We start from the raw sequence: 15,243 nt of genomic DNA, 5'->3' as shown, positions 1-15,243 counted from the left end.
ACCTGATTTCTCTGCATCCTCAACATGTTAGTTAAATGTCTCTGTGGAACTAATGGCTGGGGCTAGTCTATCCAAGCACAGAACTCGGCCTGATGATGATGGGTTTACTGAAGATAGAGAGAAGCAGTAACTAAATTTTTTTGTGCTTCAGACCCCAGGCTTGGTATCTATAGCCACCCAGTGTGGGGGAGGGGGTGTGAGCAGTTCTGGGTCCTCCTTGTGGACCTGCTCCTGAGCCTGGCTGCCTCATTCTCTTCCATGGTGATGTTCACCCCCTGGAGAGGGGGCTCACTGTATTGGAGTGTTTGAGGTTTGCTGTAATCAGTGGGTCTGTATGGTCTGGTCTACACCGATCAAATAAACATCCTGTTTGCAATCATTTGTCTTTCATCTCTAACACCTGGTGAAATTGTACAATTGACTGGTCAACCAGTTAACAAAGGCCTGTCTATTGTGGGGAATAGTTAATCTGCAGCTCAAACAGAAGGTGATCTGAGAGACAGCATGGCTTTAAGTGGATGGGACTAAACTCTCAATTTTCATCGGAGCTCACTAATGAGGATGTTGTCCACTTGGACTTCCAGAAGGGATTCCAACTTTCACAGACATGGAGGGAAAATGAAGTGTTTGGGGATCCGGAGAACATCATCTGACTGTCAGGAATTGACATGTGGTGGTTGCCAGGGATCTGATCTGGTGCCTGAACTTCATTTATAATTTGTAGGGATATCCAAGCTTGCAGGTGGTAATTTTCATGCAGACAGGAGCAAAAGGGATTGAATGAGTGACTAAATGATTGTTCATGTTCTGTGATGGAGAGTGAGGTCATCCACCTTGAACAAAAACTAGAAAAATCATGCTGTTATCTGAAGGAACAAATTTGAGTCCAATACCTCATTTGTAAATGGTTAATTGGGGCTAATGGGATGTTGGCCTCTCTCAGATGTGATGCTTCAGTTTTCCAAACTCTGGGCACCCACACATCTGGATTTCTGAGGTTTGGACATCGAACAGCAAAGGAGCCATTGTGTTCTTAGTCTCGCTGCTGATTGGCCAGAATAAAGTTTGGGGGGAGGAGCAGTTTAACTCCTAGATAGAAGGTTGAGTCTGATCTAAGGTGTTTAAACTGTTGGGAGGATTTGGTAGGGTGGGTTTGGGGAATAATTTCCTCTCTGTAGGGAATTGAGAACAACAAACCTGAACTGACATTGAAGCAGGGCCATTGAGAGTGAAATTGAAGGGGAGGGGGAGAGTACCTGAGGAGAGGAAAGTATTAATATTAGCTCATGTCAGACCAGGAAGAGAAATTGTGTGCTCAACAGTTTAGTGGGAGTAAGGTTGAGGGTACATGAGATGAGGGGTCGGGAGCAAGATGAAGTTGGAGAGTGCCTGAGGGGAGATGGAGAAAGACATCAGTCCAGGCTAGGATAGGGAAGAGCCCGAGAGGAAGTTTGTCCTGATGGGTGAGGGGAAGGAAGGGAGGTGGCAGAAGCAGCTGATCTGAACCTTTGTCACAAAGTCCATGAACTGTTTGTTCTTGTTGGTGATGGGAAAGGGTTTTCAAAGATGCTTTGGAGTGGAGAAGATGGAGGGTTCCTAACATTGTAGCATGACCCTGGAATAGTGATGAGTTTTGGCATAGGACAGCGGGACACTGCTTCAGGGGGTCCAGCCAGCTCTGGTGGTTATCACTAAACCAGTTGTTCTCCCTGGGTATTCAAGACTGAATCACTTTGACTTAAGCAGAGATGATGGTTGGAGCAGGGAGAATGGTCTCCTGTGAGAGACCAATGGATTCATTGGGGACTGGGGGATCCAAGATGAAGTTGCATTATTAATTTTTCCAAGGATGATGATATTGCTGGCAAGGCCAGCATTAATTACCCCTCAGAAGGTGATGGTGAGCTGCTGCACTCCATGGGTATTCAGCTGCACACACTGCTGCAAGGGAGGCAGTTCCAGGATTTTGACCCTGTGACAATGAAGGAACGGTAGTTATAGTTCCACAACAAGATGGTGTGGTTTGGAGGGGAATTTGCAGGTGGTGTTCAAATGTAGCTGCTGCCCTTCTAGATGGTAGAGGCTGTGGGTTTGGAAGTTGCTGTCTAAGGAGCCTTGAGTTAGCGCAGTGCATGTTGTAGATGGTACACAGTTACCATTGTGCATTGGTGGTGCCCCAAGATGGCCGAGCAAGCTACTCAGTGGCAGCAAGTAAATGAAACTGGATGTATCCAGCATCCACCTAGGCACTGGAAGCAACAACGACAAATCCTGTCCTCCTTACAAACATATGGTGCTTTGAGCCAAAATTGGGAGAGCTGTCCCACAGACACCCCGAGCAGTAGCCTGACATCGTCATACGTATGAATCATCGCCGTCCCTGGGGATGTCCTGTTCCACTGGCAGGGCAGGCCCACCAGAGGTGGCAGCCCAGTGGTGTACAGGAGGGAGGGAGTTGCTCTGGGAGTTCTCAACATTGACTCTGGACCCCAGGAAGTCTCATGGCATCAGGTCAAACATGGACAAGGAACACTTCTGCTGACTACCACCTACTGCCCCCACCTCAGCTGATGAATCAACACTCCTCCTCCATGATAAACACCACATGGAAGAAGCACTGAGGGCAAGAAGGGTACAAATGTACTCTGGGTGGGGGACTTAAATGTTCATCACAGCTGCTGAGTCCTCAAGGACATAACTGCAAGACTGGGTCAGCAGCAGGTGGTGAGGGAGAAACCTACCTGACCTTGACTTCACCAATCTACCTGTTGCAGATGCCTCTGTCCATGACAGTATTGGTATGACAAAAACTGGGCATCTATGAGGCACTGTGGGCCATCAGCAGCAGCACAATTGTGTTCAGCCACAATCAGTAACCTTGCGGCCCAGCATATCCCCCACTCTACCGTTACCATCAAGCTGGGGTACCAACCCTGGTTCAATAAATAGTGCAGGAGGGCATGCCAGGAGCAGCACGAGGCAAACCTAAAAATGAGGGGTCAACCTGATTAAACAATAACACAGGATGACTTGAATGCAAAACAGTGGAAGCAGCAGCAATAGACAGAGCTACAAGCAATGGATCAGATCTAAGCCCTGCCACATCCAGTTGTGGATGGTGGTGGACAACTAAACAATTCACTGGAGAAGGGGACTCCTCAAATATCCCTATGCACAATGATGGGGGAGCCCAGCACATCAGTGCAAAAAGACAAGGCTGAAGTATTAGCATCAATCTTCAGCCAGAAGTGCCAAGTGGGTGATCCATCTCAGCCTCCTCCTGAGGTCTCCAGCACCACAGATGCCAGTCTTCAGCCAATTTGATTCACTCTACATAGAACCATAGAAAAGTTACAGCACAGAAGGAGGCCATTTGGCCCATCTTGTCCATGTCAGCCCGAGGACACCCAGGGTGCCCTTTCGAGTCCCACCTTCCTGCACCTGGCCCATAGCCCTGCAGCTTACAGCACTTAAGGTGCAGATCCAGGTCCTTTTTAAAAGAGTTTAGAATTTCTGCCTCTACCACCAACTTGGGCAGTGAATTCCAGACACCCACTACCCTCTGCGTAAAAAAGTTCTTCCTCACGACCCCCTACACCTTCTGCCACTTATCCCCTGGTTCAAGAATTCTCCACCAAGGAAAACAATTTTACCCTGTCCACTCTATCTATTCCCCTCATCATTTTGTACACCTCAATCAAGTCACCTCTCAGCCTTCTTTGTTCTAAGGAAAATAACCTAACCTATCCAATCTCTCCTCGTAGCTACACTTTTCTAAACCTGGCAACCTTCTTGTAAACCTCCTCTGCACTCTCCCCAGTGCTATTACGTCCATCCTGTAATGTGGTGATCAGAGCTGCACACAATACTCCAGTTGCGGCCTCACCAGTGTTTTATACAATTCCAACATTATATCCTCACTTTTATATCCTATACCTCTGCCAATATAGGAGAACCTTCCATATGCCTTCTTTACAACCTTGTCTACATGATATCAAGAAATGGCTGAAGGCCCTGGATCTGCATCTGCACTGGCCCTTACAATATTCCAGCAATAGTACTGAAGGCTTGTGCTCCAGAACTTGCCGTTCCCCTGTTCAAGCTGTTACAGTGCGGCTACAACACTGGCATCACCCAGCAAAGTGGAAAATTGCCCAGATGTGATCTGTCCACACAAAAAGCAGGACAAATCCAACCCGGCCAATTCCCGCCCCATCAGTCAACTCTCAATCATCAGCAAAGTGATGGAAGGGGTCGTCGCAAGTGCTGCTTGATAGCACTGTCACTGCTCACTAACACTCAGTTTGGGTTTTGCCAGGGCCACTCAGCTCCTGACCTCATTACAGCCTTGGTCCTCAGGGCAGTGTCCAAACCCCAACCATCTTCAGCTGCTTCATCAAAGACCTTCCCTTCATCATAAGGTCAAAAATGGGGATGTTCACTGATGATTGCACAATATTCAGCATCATTCAGGACTCCTCAGATACTGAAGCAGCCCATGTCCAAATGCAGCAAAAACTGGACTATATCCAGGCTTGGGCTGACAAGTTGCAGGTAACATTCGTGCCACATGAATACCAAGCAATGAACATTTCCAACAAGAGAGAATTTCCCTTTGACGTACAATGGCATTACCATCGCTGAATTCCCCACTATCAACATCCTGTGGGTTACCGTTGACCAGAAACTGAACTGGAAGAGCCACATAAATACTGTGGCTAAAAGGGCAGATCAGAGGCTAGGAATCCTGCATTGAGTATTTCACCTCCTGATTCCCTTAAGCCTGTCCACCATCTACAAGGCACAAGTCAGGACTGTGATGGAATAATTGCCCCTTGTCTAGACGAGTACAGCTCCAACAACACTCGAGAAGCTCGACACCACCCAGGGCAAATCAGCCCACTTGACTGGCACCCCATGCACAATCATTCACTCGCTGCATCACCAATGCACAGTGCACAAGATGCTCTGCAGAAACTCACCAAGGCTCCTATAACAGCACCTTGCAAATCCACGACCACTACCATCTAGAAGGACAAGGGCAGCAGATAAATAGGAACACAACCACCTGGAAGATCCTCTCCACGCCACTCACCATCTGACTTGGAAATATATCGCTGTTCCTTCACTGTCGCTGGGTCCAATTCCTGGACCTCCCTCCCTAACAGCAGTGTGGGTGTAACTACACCACAGGGACTGCAGTGGTTCAAGAAGGCAGCTCACCACCACCTTCACAAGGGCAATGAGGGACGGGCCATAAACGCTGGCTGAGCCAGTGATGCCCAAACCTCATGAATGAACAAAAATTATTTTGAATCTGTTTTCATGATATACGACACGAACAACATCCCAATAATAGTGGAAGGTCAAGGGGCTACAGGGAGCAAGGGTCTTAAAACAACCACTATCACGAGAGAAAGAGTAATGGGAATACTAATGGGACTTAAAGCTGACAAGTCCCCTGGACCTGATGGCCTGCATTCTAGGGTCCTATAAGAAGTGGCTGCAGAGAGAGTTTATGCATGGGCTGTCATCTTACAAAATTCCACAAGTTCTGGAGATGTAATGAAGTCAGGAGCTGAGAGTCCCTGGCGAAATCCATACTGGGCATCAATGAGCAGGTTATTGCTCAGCAAGTGCTGCTTGATAGCACTGTTGATGACTCCTTCCATTGCTTTACTGATGATCGAGAGTAGACTGATGGGGCGGTAATTGGCTGGGTTGGATTGCCCTGCTTTTTGCGTACAGGAAATACATGGGCAATTTTCCACATAGCCGGGTAGATGCCAGTGTTGAGCTGTACTGGAACAGCTTGGCTGAGGGCGCGGCAAGGTCTGGAGCACAAGTCTTCAGTACTATTGCTGAAATATTGTCAGGGCCCATAGCCTTTGCAGTATCCATGGCCTTCATCTGTTTCTTGATATCACGTGGAGTGAATCGAATTGGCTGGAGACGGGCATCTGTGATGCTGGGGACTTCCGGAGGAGGCTGAGGTGGATCATCCACTCAGCACTTGTGGCTGAAAGTTGTTGCAAATGCTTCAGCCTTATCTTTTTCACTGATGTGCTGGGCTCCCCCATCATTGAGGATGGGGATATTTATGGAGCTGCCTCCTCCAGTGAGTTGTTTAATTGTCCACCACCATTCACAACTAGATGTGGCAGGACTGCAGAGCTTAGATCTCATCCGTTGGTTGTGGGATTGCTTAGCTCTGTCTATCACTTGTTGCTGATTCTGGTTGGTACGCAAGTAGTCCTGTGTTATAGCTTTACCAAGTTGACACCTCATTTTTAGGTATACCTGGTGTTGCTCCTGGCATGCCCTCCTGCACTCTTCATTGAACCAGGGCTGATCCCCTGGCTTGATGATGATGGTAGAGTGGGGGATATGCAGGGCCATGAGGTTACAGGTTGTGTTCGAGTACAATTCTGCAGCTTCTGATGGCTCACAGCGCCTCATGGAAGCCCAGTCTTTATTTGTTAGATCTGTTTGAAATCTATCCCATTTAGCACAGTGGTAGCGCCACACAACACGATGGAGGGTATCCTCAATGTGAAGGCAGGACTTGGTCTCCACAATGACTGTGCAATGGTCACTCCTACCGATACTGTCATGGACAGATGCATCTGCGACAGGCAGGTGGGTGAGGTTGAAGTCAATCATTTTTTTTCCCTCACCACCTGCCCCAGACCCAGTCTAGAAGCTATGTCAATTAGGACTCAGCCAGCTCAGTCAGTAGTTGTGCAACCGAGCCACTCTTAGTGATGGACATTGAAGTCCCTACCCAGAGTACATTCTGCGCCCTTGTCACCCTTAGTGCTTCCATCAATTGGTGTTCGGTATGGAGGAGCGCTAATTCTTCAGCTGAGGGAGGACGGTACGTGGTAATCAGAAGGAGGTTTCCTTCTTGTTTGACCTGATACCATGAGACTTCATGGGGTCCAGAGTCGACACTCCCTCCCGACAGTATAGCACTGTGCGGCCACCTTTGCTGGGATGATGACGGTGGTTTCTGGGACCTGATCTGTGAGGTATGATTCCATTGCTTCACTAGTCTGTGAGACAGCTTTTGGCACTAGCCCCCAGATGATAGTTAGGAGGACTTTGCAGTGTTGACAAGGCTGAGTTTGCCGTTGTCTTTTCCGGTGCCATGGAGAATGCTGGGTGGTCAGCAGAATTAGTTCATTTTCAAGTTGGCTAACGGTCACTAGAGGAGTGTCCCAGGGACCCGTGCTGGAATCTCAACTACTTACAATCCATATGAGCAACTTGGATGAAGGGACCGAGATTATTGACAAATTTGCATCCAATACAAGGATAGGTGGGAAAGCAAATTGCCAGGACACACAGGTCGGGATTTTCCAGCACCACCTGTCACCAGGATCTTCCGGTCCCGCCAAAAGTTAATGGAACTTTGGCTGACCTGCCCCATCCCCTGTGATGGGCACTGCCACATGGGGCCGGAAAATCACGGCAAAGGGATATCGATGGGTTAAGGGAGTCGGCCGATATTTCAGAGATGGATAAAAATGTGGGAAAACGTGAGGTTATCCACTTTGGCAGGAAGAACAGAATAGCAGAATATTATTGAAATGCAGAGAGACTGCAGAATGCTGCAGTACAGAGGGAACTGGGTGTCCCTCATACGTGAAACTCCAAAAGTTAGCATGCAAGTCCAGGCAGGAATTAGGAAGGCAAGTTGAATGCTGGGCTTCATTACAAGGGGGACAGAGTGTAAAAGTAGGGACGTCTTGTTACAATTGTACAGGGCTTTGGTGAGACCACTCCGACTGCACCGCGGACAGATTTAGGCACCTTACTCAATGACAAATACACTTACATTGGAGCCAATTCAGAGAAGGTTCACCAGGTTGACCCCTGGGGTGAAGGGGATTGTTTATAAGAAAAGTTTGGGCAGATTGAGGGTATAAACATTGAAGTTTTGAAGAATGTGAACTGATCGCATTGAAACATATAAGATACTGAGGAAGATTGACAGGGTAAATATTGAGCAGTTGTTTCCCCTGGCTGGGAAATCTTGAAACATGGGGGCACTGACTCAGGATAAGGGGCCCATCATTTACAACTGAAATATGGAGACATTTCTTCACTGAGAGTTGTGAATCTGTGGAATTCTCTACCCCAGAGGGGGAGTGGATGCTCCATCATTGAATATAGTTAACGCTGAGAAAGAACAGATTTTGGATCTCAGGGAATCGGGGGATATGTGGAGTGAGAGCAGCAAAGAGCTCCCAGAATGAGAGCTGCTGAAACATAGGATTGAACCAGGGAGCTTCAGATCCTCAATCTAACACTGTCCCAACTGAGCTATTTCAGCCACCATTTTGCTGTGTTTTTGTGCCATTCTTTTGGAAGAAAATATAACCCCACCTGCTGGAATTCTCCCTCCTGCTCATTCCTCATTTCGTGGCACTGCAACCTGACCAGGGCGTTTCATCTCTCCTCTCTTACACCCAATCACACACCTTCCCTTTTCTTCATTTTATCACCCTCCCCTCGCCTAAAGCCCATCACATTTCAAACTTTTCCCACTCCTCATCAAAACTTATCTGCCTGAAACTGCAACTCTCTTTCTCTCTACACACCCGCTGTCACACCCGCTGAGCATTTCCAACATCTTCTCTCTTCATTAAAAACAATTCTCTCTTACTCCATATCAGAAACACAATGGACATTATGCAAAATAAGTTCCCTCTCACATTCCCTCTCAACTTGTTTGCTTTAAAACTTTGCATTTTTATTCTTCTGAAATTGTCTCAAATTAAACACACAAACTCCTGACATGGACCCATGCATCCATTTAGCACGGATGGACGATCAGTTCACAGACATTTCACTATTAATCTGCTGCTGTTAATTGTTGCCATGGGCCTTTAAATTAGGCAGAGGGTGATGACATCATACAGACACACTTGGCCACCATATCAGAAAGCTCCCAGAGTGTAATCTCCGATCTAGCGCTTTGAAAGGTTGGAATTATTGATGTAAACTTGGAAATGTTTGACTTCACAGGCTGGGATTGCCTCAATCTCTCCCTACACTAGTCTTCCTCCCGAGCTGTTTGTGTTTGAGCTATCCCACTCGATTTGGGGCAGGATAGTGGGGGAAATCCAGGCCCAGGACAAAGAGACAAAACCTGAAAATCAGAGCCAGGTCATTGAGGAGAGAAGTTAGGAAACACTTCATCACACAAAGGGTGGGAGAAGGGTAGAACTCGATCCCACTATACAATCACAGAGACAAGCTCAATTAATCATTTAAAACCTGAGATTGAAGGAGCTTTGGTGGACCAGGGAACTCAGGGAGATGGGGACAAGGCAGGTAAATAGTGTTAGGATTCACATCAGCCATAATCTCATTGAATAGTGAAACTCATGTTGCTACGTTTCAATGTTTTTCCTGTAGCTTTGATGTGGATCATTTCGAAATAATGGACTCTTCTGATGTCATACAGTCCTCGTGTTATGATGTCATGAAGATAAATAAATTACAGCAGAGCCTTGGTAGCGGAGAGAGTTTTGTTTGAGACGGCAGCAAGCCCTTTGCTTAAGGATTTGTAATTGAAATACAGGACAGGGCATTGGTGAGACCACATCTCGAATACTGTGTGCAGTTTTGGTCTCCTTATTTAAGGAAGAATTAAGTATGTTGGAGGTGTTTCAGAGGAGGTTTACTAGATTGATACCTGGAATGAGCAGATTGTCTTATGAGGATAGGTTGGACAGGCTGGGCTTGTTTCCACTGGAGTTTAGAGGAGTGAGGGGTGACCTGATTGAAGTCTATAAGATCCTGAATGGTCTTGACAAGATGGAATTAGAAAGCATGTTTCCTCTAGTGGGTGAGTCAGAACTAGCGGCAACTGTTTTAAAATGAGGGGTCACCCTTATCAGACAGAGATGAGAGTTGTGCGACTTTGGAACTCTGCGTCAGAAAGTGGTGGAAGTGGGGTCATTGAATATTTTTAAGAAAGATTCTTGTCAGGCAACAGAATCAAAGGTTATCAGCGGTAGGTGGGAACGTAGAAGTCGAAACACAAACAGATCAGCCCTACTGTTATTGAACGGCAGAGCAGACTCGAGGGGCCGAATGGCCTACATCTGCTCCTATTTCGTATGTTCATAAGTCAGCAATGGAAAAGAAAGCTAGACAGCATATGAACATCAGGAATAGTGTTGTAAATGATGATGATGAACAATGTCTACACTACCGGCTCAGTATGGTGCACCAAATATCCTATCCTGCCTCATTGGACGAACAATGGAAGAAGTCAGGGAAATTGTACACCACAGAGACAAAGAAACTTTTATACATCCCGAGGCGTCCCACTCAAACCAGACCCAAGTCCTGTCTCCAGTTCCGGTTGCTAAGAAACAACAGAAAGATTCAGCTGCTGGAGACGGTAACAGAGAAAAGGCACCAGTTACCAGATCGGTGGAACTTGGACCGAACACCAAGGTTGGCACAAAAAACAAACCCAACTGGCGGCTGTGAAGAAGAAGGTGAGAGGGAGGTGAAGGGTGAACTGAGGAGGCAAGGGTCACAGTGTCAGGAGGAGGTGGTCACTCAGTGGGATCGGAGGTCAAGATCCAGTGTATAGACCGTCCACTCTCTTTCACTCCTCAAACTCTTCCACTAGGTATTAGTTCCGGAGCAGCATTCACAGAAACCTTGAGAACAAGCCACTTGTCATCGTGACTAGGATTTGCCATTTGATCATTGTCCAGACTGCCATTGACACTCACTCCTTAAGAAATGCACACTTAACCCGTTCACACTCTCTCTGCAGCTGCTGCCCAATCTCCAGATTTTTCTCCAATCTTGGAAGATATTGTTGTCTCTCACCTATGCTGTCACCCCTCCCACTGATCCTTATTTGAAACCCTCTAATCTCCCGCCCTGTCTCTCACAGCACCGGGACCCCATTCATCAAAGTCACAGAGAACAGCTAGTGTGACAGCAACAATTACTGACATCAGAACCTGGATGTGTGAGAACTTTCTCCAAACCGTCCTCGGTTAAATTAAAGACAGCCTGTTTGGTTCCTGCCAGGACTCGTGTTTCTGGTTTTCACCCATCAGCCTCTCTGACTGCCGGGCCTGACTGCTTGGAATTATGCACCTACCTGAAGCAGAGCTCTGTTTCCTGTTGTGTATCCACAGTTACTTTTAATAATGAAATGTGTCCATCTGCAGGAACGACTGGATCAGGTAAGTGAGGAAAACCAAAGGCTGAAGACAGCGATCACCAGAACGACTGAAGAACTGAACCAGATCAGGACGAAGCTTCAGGAAGAAGTTTTGGGAACCTGAAAATTCAATTTTAGCCTCGTTTAAAAGTTGCCTCATTAACTTTGTCTCCAGATTGTTTCGAAATTCTAAATTGTATATTCACCAAGACTCGGGAACTCAAACCAAGTCACAGCCCGAGCTCCCTCCGTTTGATTTCACTGAGTAGTGAGGTTTATGGTGTGTCATTGGTGAAAGAATTTGTTTTGTAATTTCAAATCTCTCACTCTCATAAGATTGTTCTGGAGAAAATGTTCCAGCGAATACATTTCAAGACAAGAAGCACAAAGAAATTCTGGGGTTAGCTATTTCGTGACTTTTAGTTTAAATGATTTTTACACAGCAACAAGAACTGGAACTGCCCAGCTCTTTCCAATCTGAACTACATGCAAAGAAGGAGGTGTCTCAGAAGGTGGGCGATTTGCAGGGGGGCGTCGCTGACTTGAAAGAAAAGGTATAAATCCCACCCAAAGTGCAACAATGTCCAGTGATTTCCACTGGCCTTATATTGTGTGCTTCTTAACCTCGTAGTAGTTTCATTTGAGGGATCATCATCCCAAATGGCTGCTATAAGCAGGGAGCTTGTATTAATATTACACTCTGCCCCTATTCCTTTTATTCAGGAGTCTTGTCCATCTTTTCAGGTGTCCTCAGTCTTTGCATCTTGGAGTGTATGTGGTACAATGGAGTATGTTAGACTCAGTCCCATAAAGGGTTAACTGTAATAGTCTGTGATGTCAGAGAAGGAAGTGACTTTCTCATGTGATGTGAGATTCTGGGACAATCTGAAGTGAAAGGAAAACAAGTATGGTTAGAAGCTTGTAAGAATGTTCTCCTTAATCTGTGAATATGTGAAAATAAATGTTAGCGTCTTTATAGCTAGCAGTCTTCAGAATTCACTGAAACTGCTCCAGCCCAACAGCACAATCATATAGTGCACAGTTTGTCTTTGATGATGTGGAACTGGAGCATGTTCTTTGTAACAAGCTGAACATTCCCTGGAATGTCGGACTGGCTGGTTAATGTACACTGTGCAGCTGAACATTCCCAGTAATGTCGGACTGGCTGGTTAATGTACACTGTGCAGCTGAACAGTCCCTGTAATGTCAGACTGGCTGGTTAATGGACACTGTGCAGCTGAACAGTCCCTGTAATGTCAGACTGGCTGGTTAATGTACACTGTGCAGCTGAACAGTCCCTGTAATGTCAGACTGGCTGGTTAATGTATACTGTGCAGCTGAACATTCCCTGTAATGTCAGACTGGCTGGTTAATGTACACTGTGCAGCTGAACATTCCCTGTAATGTCGGACTGGCTGGTTAATGTACACTGTGCAGCTCAACATTCCCAGTAATGTCGGACTGGCTGGTTAATGTACACTGTGCAGCTGAACATTCCCTGTAATGTCGGACTGGCTGGTTAATGTACACTGTGCAGCTGAACAGTCCCTGTAATGTCGGACTGGCTGGTTAATGTACACTGTGCAGCTGAACATTCCCTGTAATGTCGGACTGGCTGGTTAATGTACACTGTGCAGCTCAACATTCCCAGTAATGTCGGACTGGCTGGTTAATGTACACTGTGCAGCTGAACATTCCCTGTAATGTCGGACTGGCTGGTTAATGTACACTGTGCAGCTGAACAGTCCCTGTAATGTCGGACTGGCTGGTTAATGTACACTGTGCAGCTGAACATTCCCTGTAATGTCAGACTGGCTGGTTAATGTACACTGTGCAGCTGAACAGTCCCAGTAATGTCGGACTGGCTGGTTAATGTACACTGTGCAGCTGAACATTCCCTGTAATGTCGGACTGGCTGGTTAATGTACACTGTGCAGCTGAACATTCCCTGTAATGTCAGACTGGCTGGTTAATTTACACCGTGCAGCTGAACATTCCCTGTAATGTCAGACTGGCTGGTTAATGTACACTGTGCAGCTGAACATTTCCTGTAATGTCGGACTGGCTGGTTAATGTACACTGTGCAGCTGAACAGTCCCTGTAATGTCAGACTGGCTGGTTAATGGACACTGTGCAGCTGAACATTCCCTGTAATGTCGGACTGGCTGGTTAATCTACACTGGGCAGCTGAACAGTCCCTGTAATGTCAGACTGGCTGGTTAATGGACACTGTGCAGCTGAACATTCCCTGTAATGTCGGACTGGCTGGTTAATCTACACTGTGCAGCTGAACAGTCCCTGTAATGTCGGACTGACTATTTTTTGGAAAAATATACTTTATTCATAAAATATCTGGAACAACATTCCAAACCACTTCAAAATCACCATCACAAAGGTACAATCAGATTCAGCTTTTACAACATGTATCACCAGGTGCATAAGTACAAACAATGAATATTACAATCATTTGCAGACATTCATTTGAGCTGTACAGCCCGAGGGGATTTAAACATTTCCCAGTCCCTCGGTGCCCTGGCAGAAAGGTCTTAGACAGTGACCCTTCCCCATTGCGCCTTTGTGGCAGCTGCCCCAAGCTTTAGTGCGTCCCTCAGCACGTAGTCCTGGACTTTGGAATGTGCCAGTCTGCAACACTCGGTCGGGGACAACTCTTTGCGCTGGAAGACCAACAAGTTTCGGGCAGACCAAAGAGCGTCTTTCACCAAGTTGATGATCCTCCAGCTGCAGTCGATGTTTGTCTCGGTGTGTGTCCCTGGGAACAGCCCGTAGAGCACAGAGTCCTGTGTCACAGAACTGCTCAGGACGAACCTCGACAGCAACCACTGCATCTCTCTCCAGACCTTCTTTGCAAAGGCACAATCTACAAGGAGGTGAACAACGGTCTCTTCCCCACCACAGCCACCTCGAGGGCAACGTGCAGAGTGGGTGAGACTCCTGGCGTGTAGGAAGGATCTGACGGGGAGGGCCTTTCTCACCACCAGCCAAGTCACGTCTTGGTGCTTGTTGGAAAGTTCTGGCGTTGAGGCATTCTGCCAAATAACAGTCTGCTCGGGAAACCATCCCACAGGGTCCACCCTCTCCTTTTCCCGCAGGGCCTCTAAGACGTTACGTGCCGACCACTGCCTGATGGACTTGTGGTCATAGGTGTTTCTCTGCATAAATTTTTCCACCAGGGACAGGTGGTACGGCACGGTCCAACTACTTGGAGCGTTCCGCGGCAGCGTGGCCAGACCCATCCTTCGCAACACCGGGGACAGGTAGAACCTCAGCACATAGTGACACTTGGTGTTTGCGTACTGACGGTCTACGCACCGCTTGATGCAGCCACACACAAAGTTGGCCATCAGTATGAGGGCGATGTTGGGCACGTTTTTTCCCCCTTTATCTAGAGGCTTGTACATCGCGTCCTTGCAGACACGATCCATTTTCGACCTCCAGATAAAGTTAAAGGTGGCTCGGGTGATCGCCATCGTGCAGGTGTCTGGAATGGGCCAGACCTGTGCCACGTACAGCAACAGCGAGAGTGCCTCACACCTGATGACCAGGTCCTTACCCGCAATGGAGAGGGAGCGTCGCTCCCACATGCCCAGTTTTCATTTCACCATAGACACTCGCACCTTCCAGTTTCTAACGCATGCCCCGGTCCCTCCGAACCATATCCCCAGCACCTTCAAGCTGTCAGCCCTGACGGTGTAGGGGACAAAGGATCGGTCAGCCCAGTTCCCAAAGAACATGGCCACGCTCTTCCCACGATTTACCTTGGCTCCCGAGGCCAGTTCGAACTGGTCGCAGATGTGGATCAGTCTGCGCACCGACAGCGGATCCGAGCAGAAGACGGCGACGTCGTCCATGTACAGGGAGGCTTTGATCTGAGTGCCTCCACTGCCTGGGATCGTCACTCCTCTTATGCCCGGATCCTTCCTGATGAACTCAGCAAAGGGTTCTATGCAACACACAAACAGGACAGGGGAGAGAGGACAGCCCTGCCTGACTCCAGATTTAATCGGAAAGCGATCTGT

The 15,243-nt window shown here is 47.4% G+C and overlaps 1 protein-coding gene across 1 annotated transcript in view; it reads right to left on the bottom strand.

The window, feature by feature from the left end:
• The window catches only part of LOC144673805 (EVI5-like protein), a 73,289-nt gene that overhangs the window by 41,616 nt on the left and 16,430 nt on the right, over positions 1 to 15,243 (bottom strand). Inside the window, exon 4 of the mRNA XM_078535463.1 lies at positions 11,144 to 11,326. Coding sequence (XP_078391589.1) covers positions 11,306 to 11,326 — 21 coding nt within the window. The 3' untranslated portion in view covers positions 11,144 to 11,305. The remainder of the gene's footprint in view (positions 1 to 11,143; positions 11,327 to 15,243) is intronic.

Source organism: Cetorhinus maximus, unplaced genomic scaffold (genome assembly GCF_964194155.1).
Source record: "Cetorhinus maximus unplaced genomic scaffold, sCetMax3.hap1.1 HAP1_SCAFFOLD_480, whole genome shotgun sequence".
Classification (NCBI taxonomy): Eukaryota; Metazoa; Chordata; class Chondrichthyes; order Lamniformes; family Cetorhinidae; genus Cetorhinus; species Cetorhinus maximus.
This window is presented reverse-complemented; position numbering and strand designations above follow the sequence as displayed.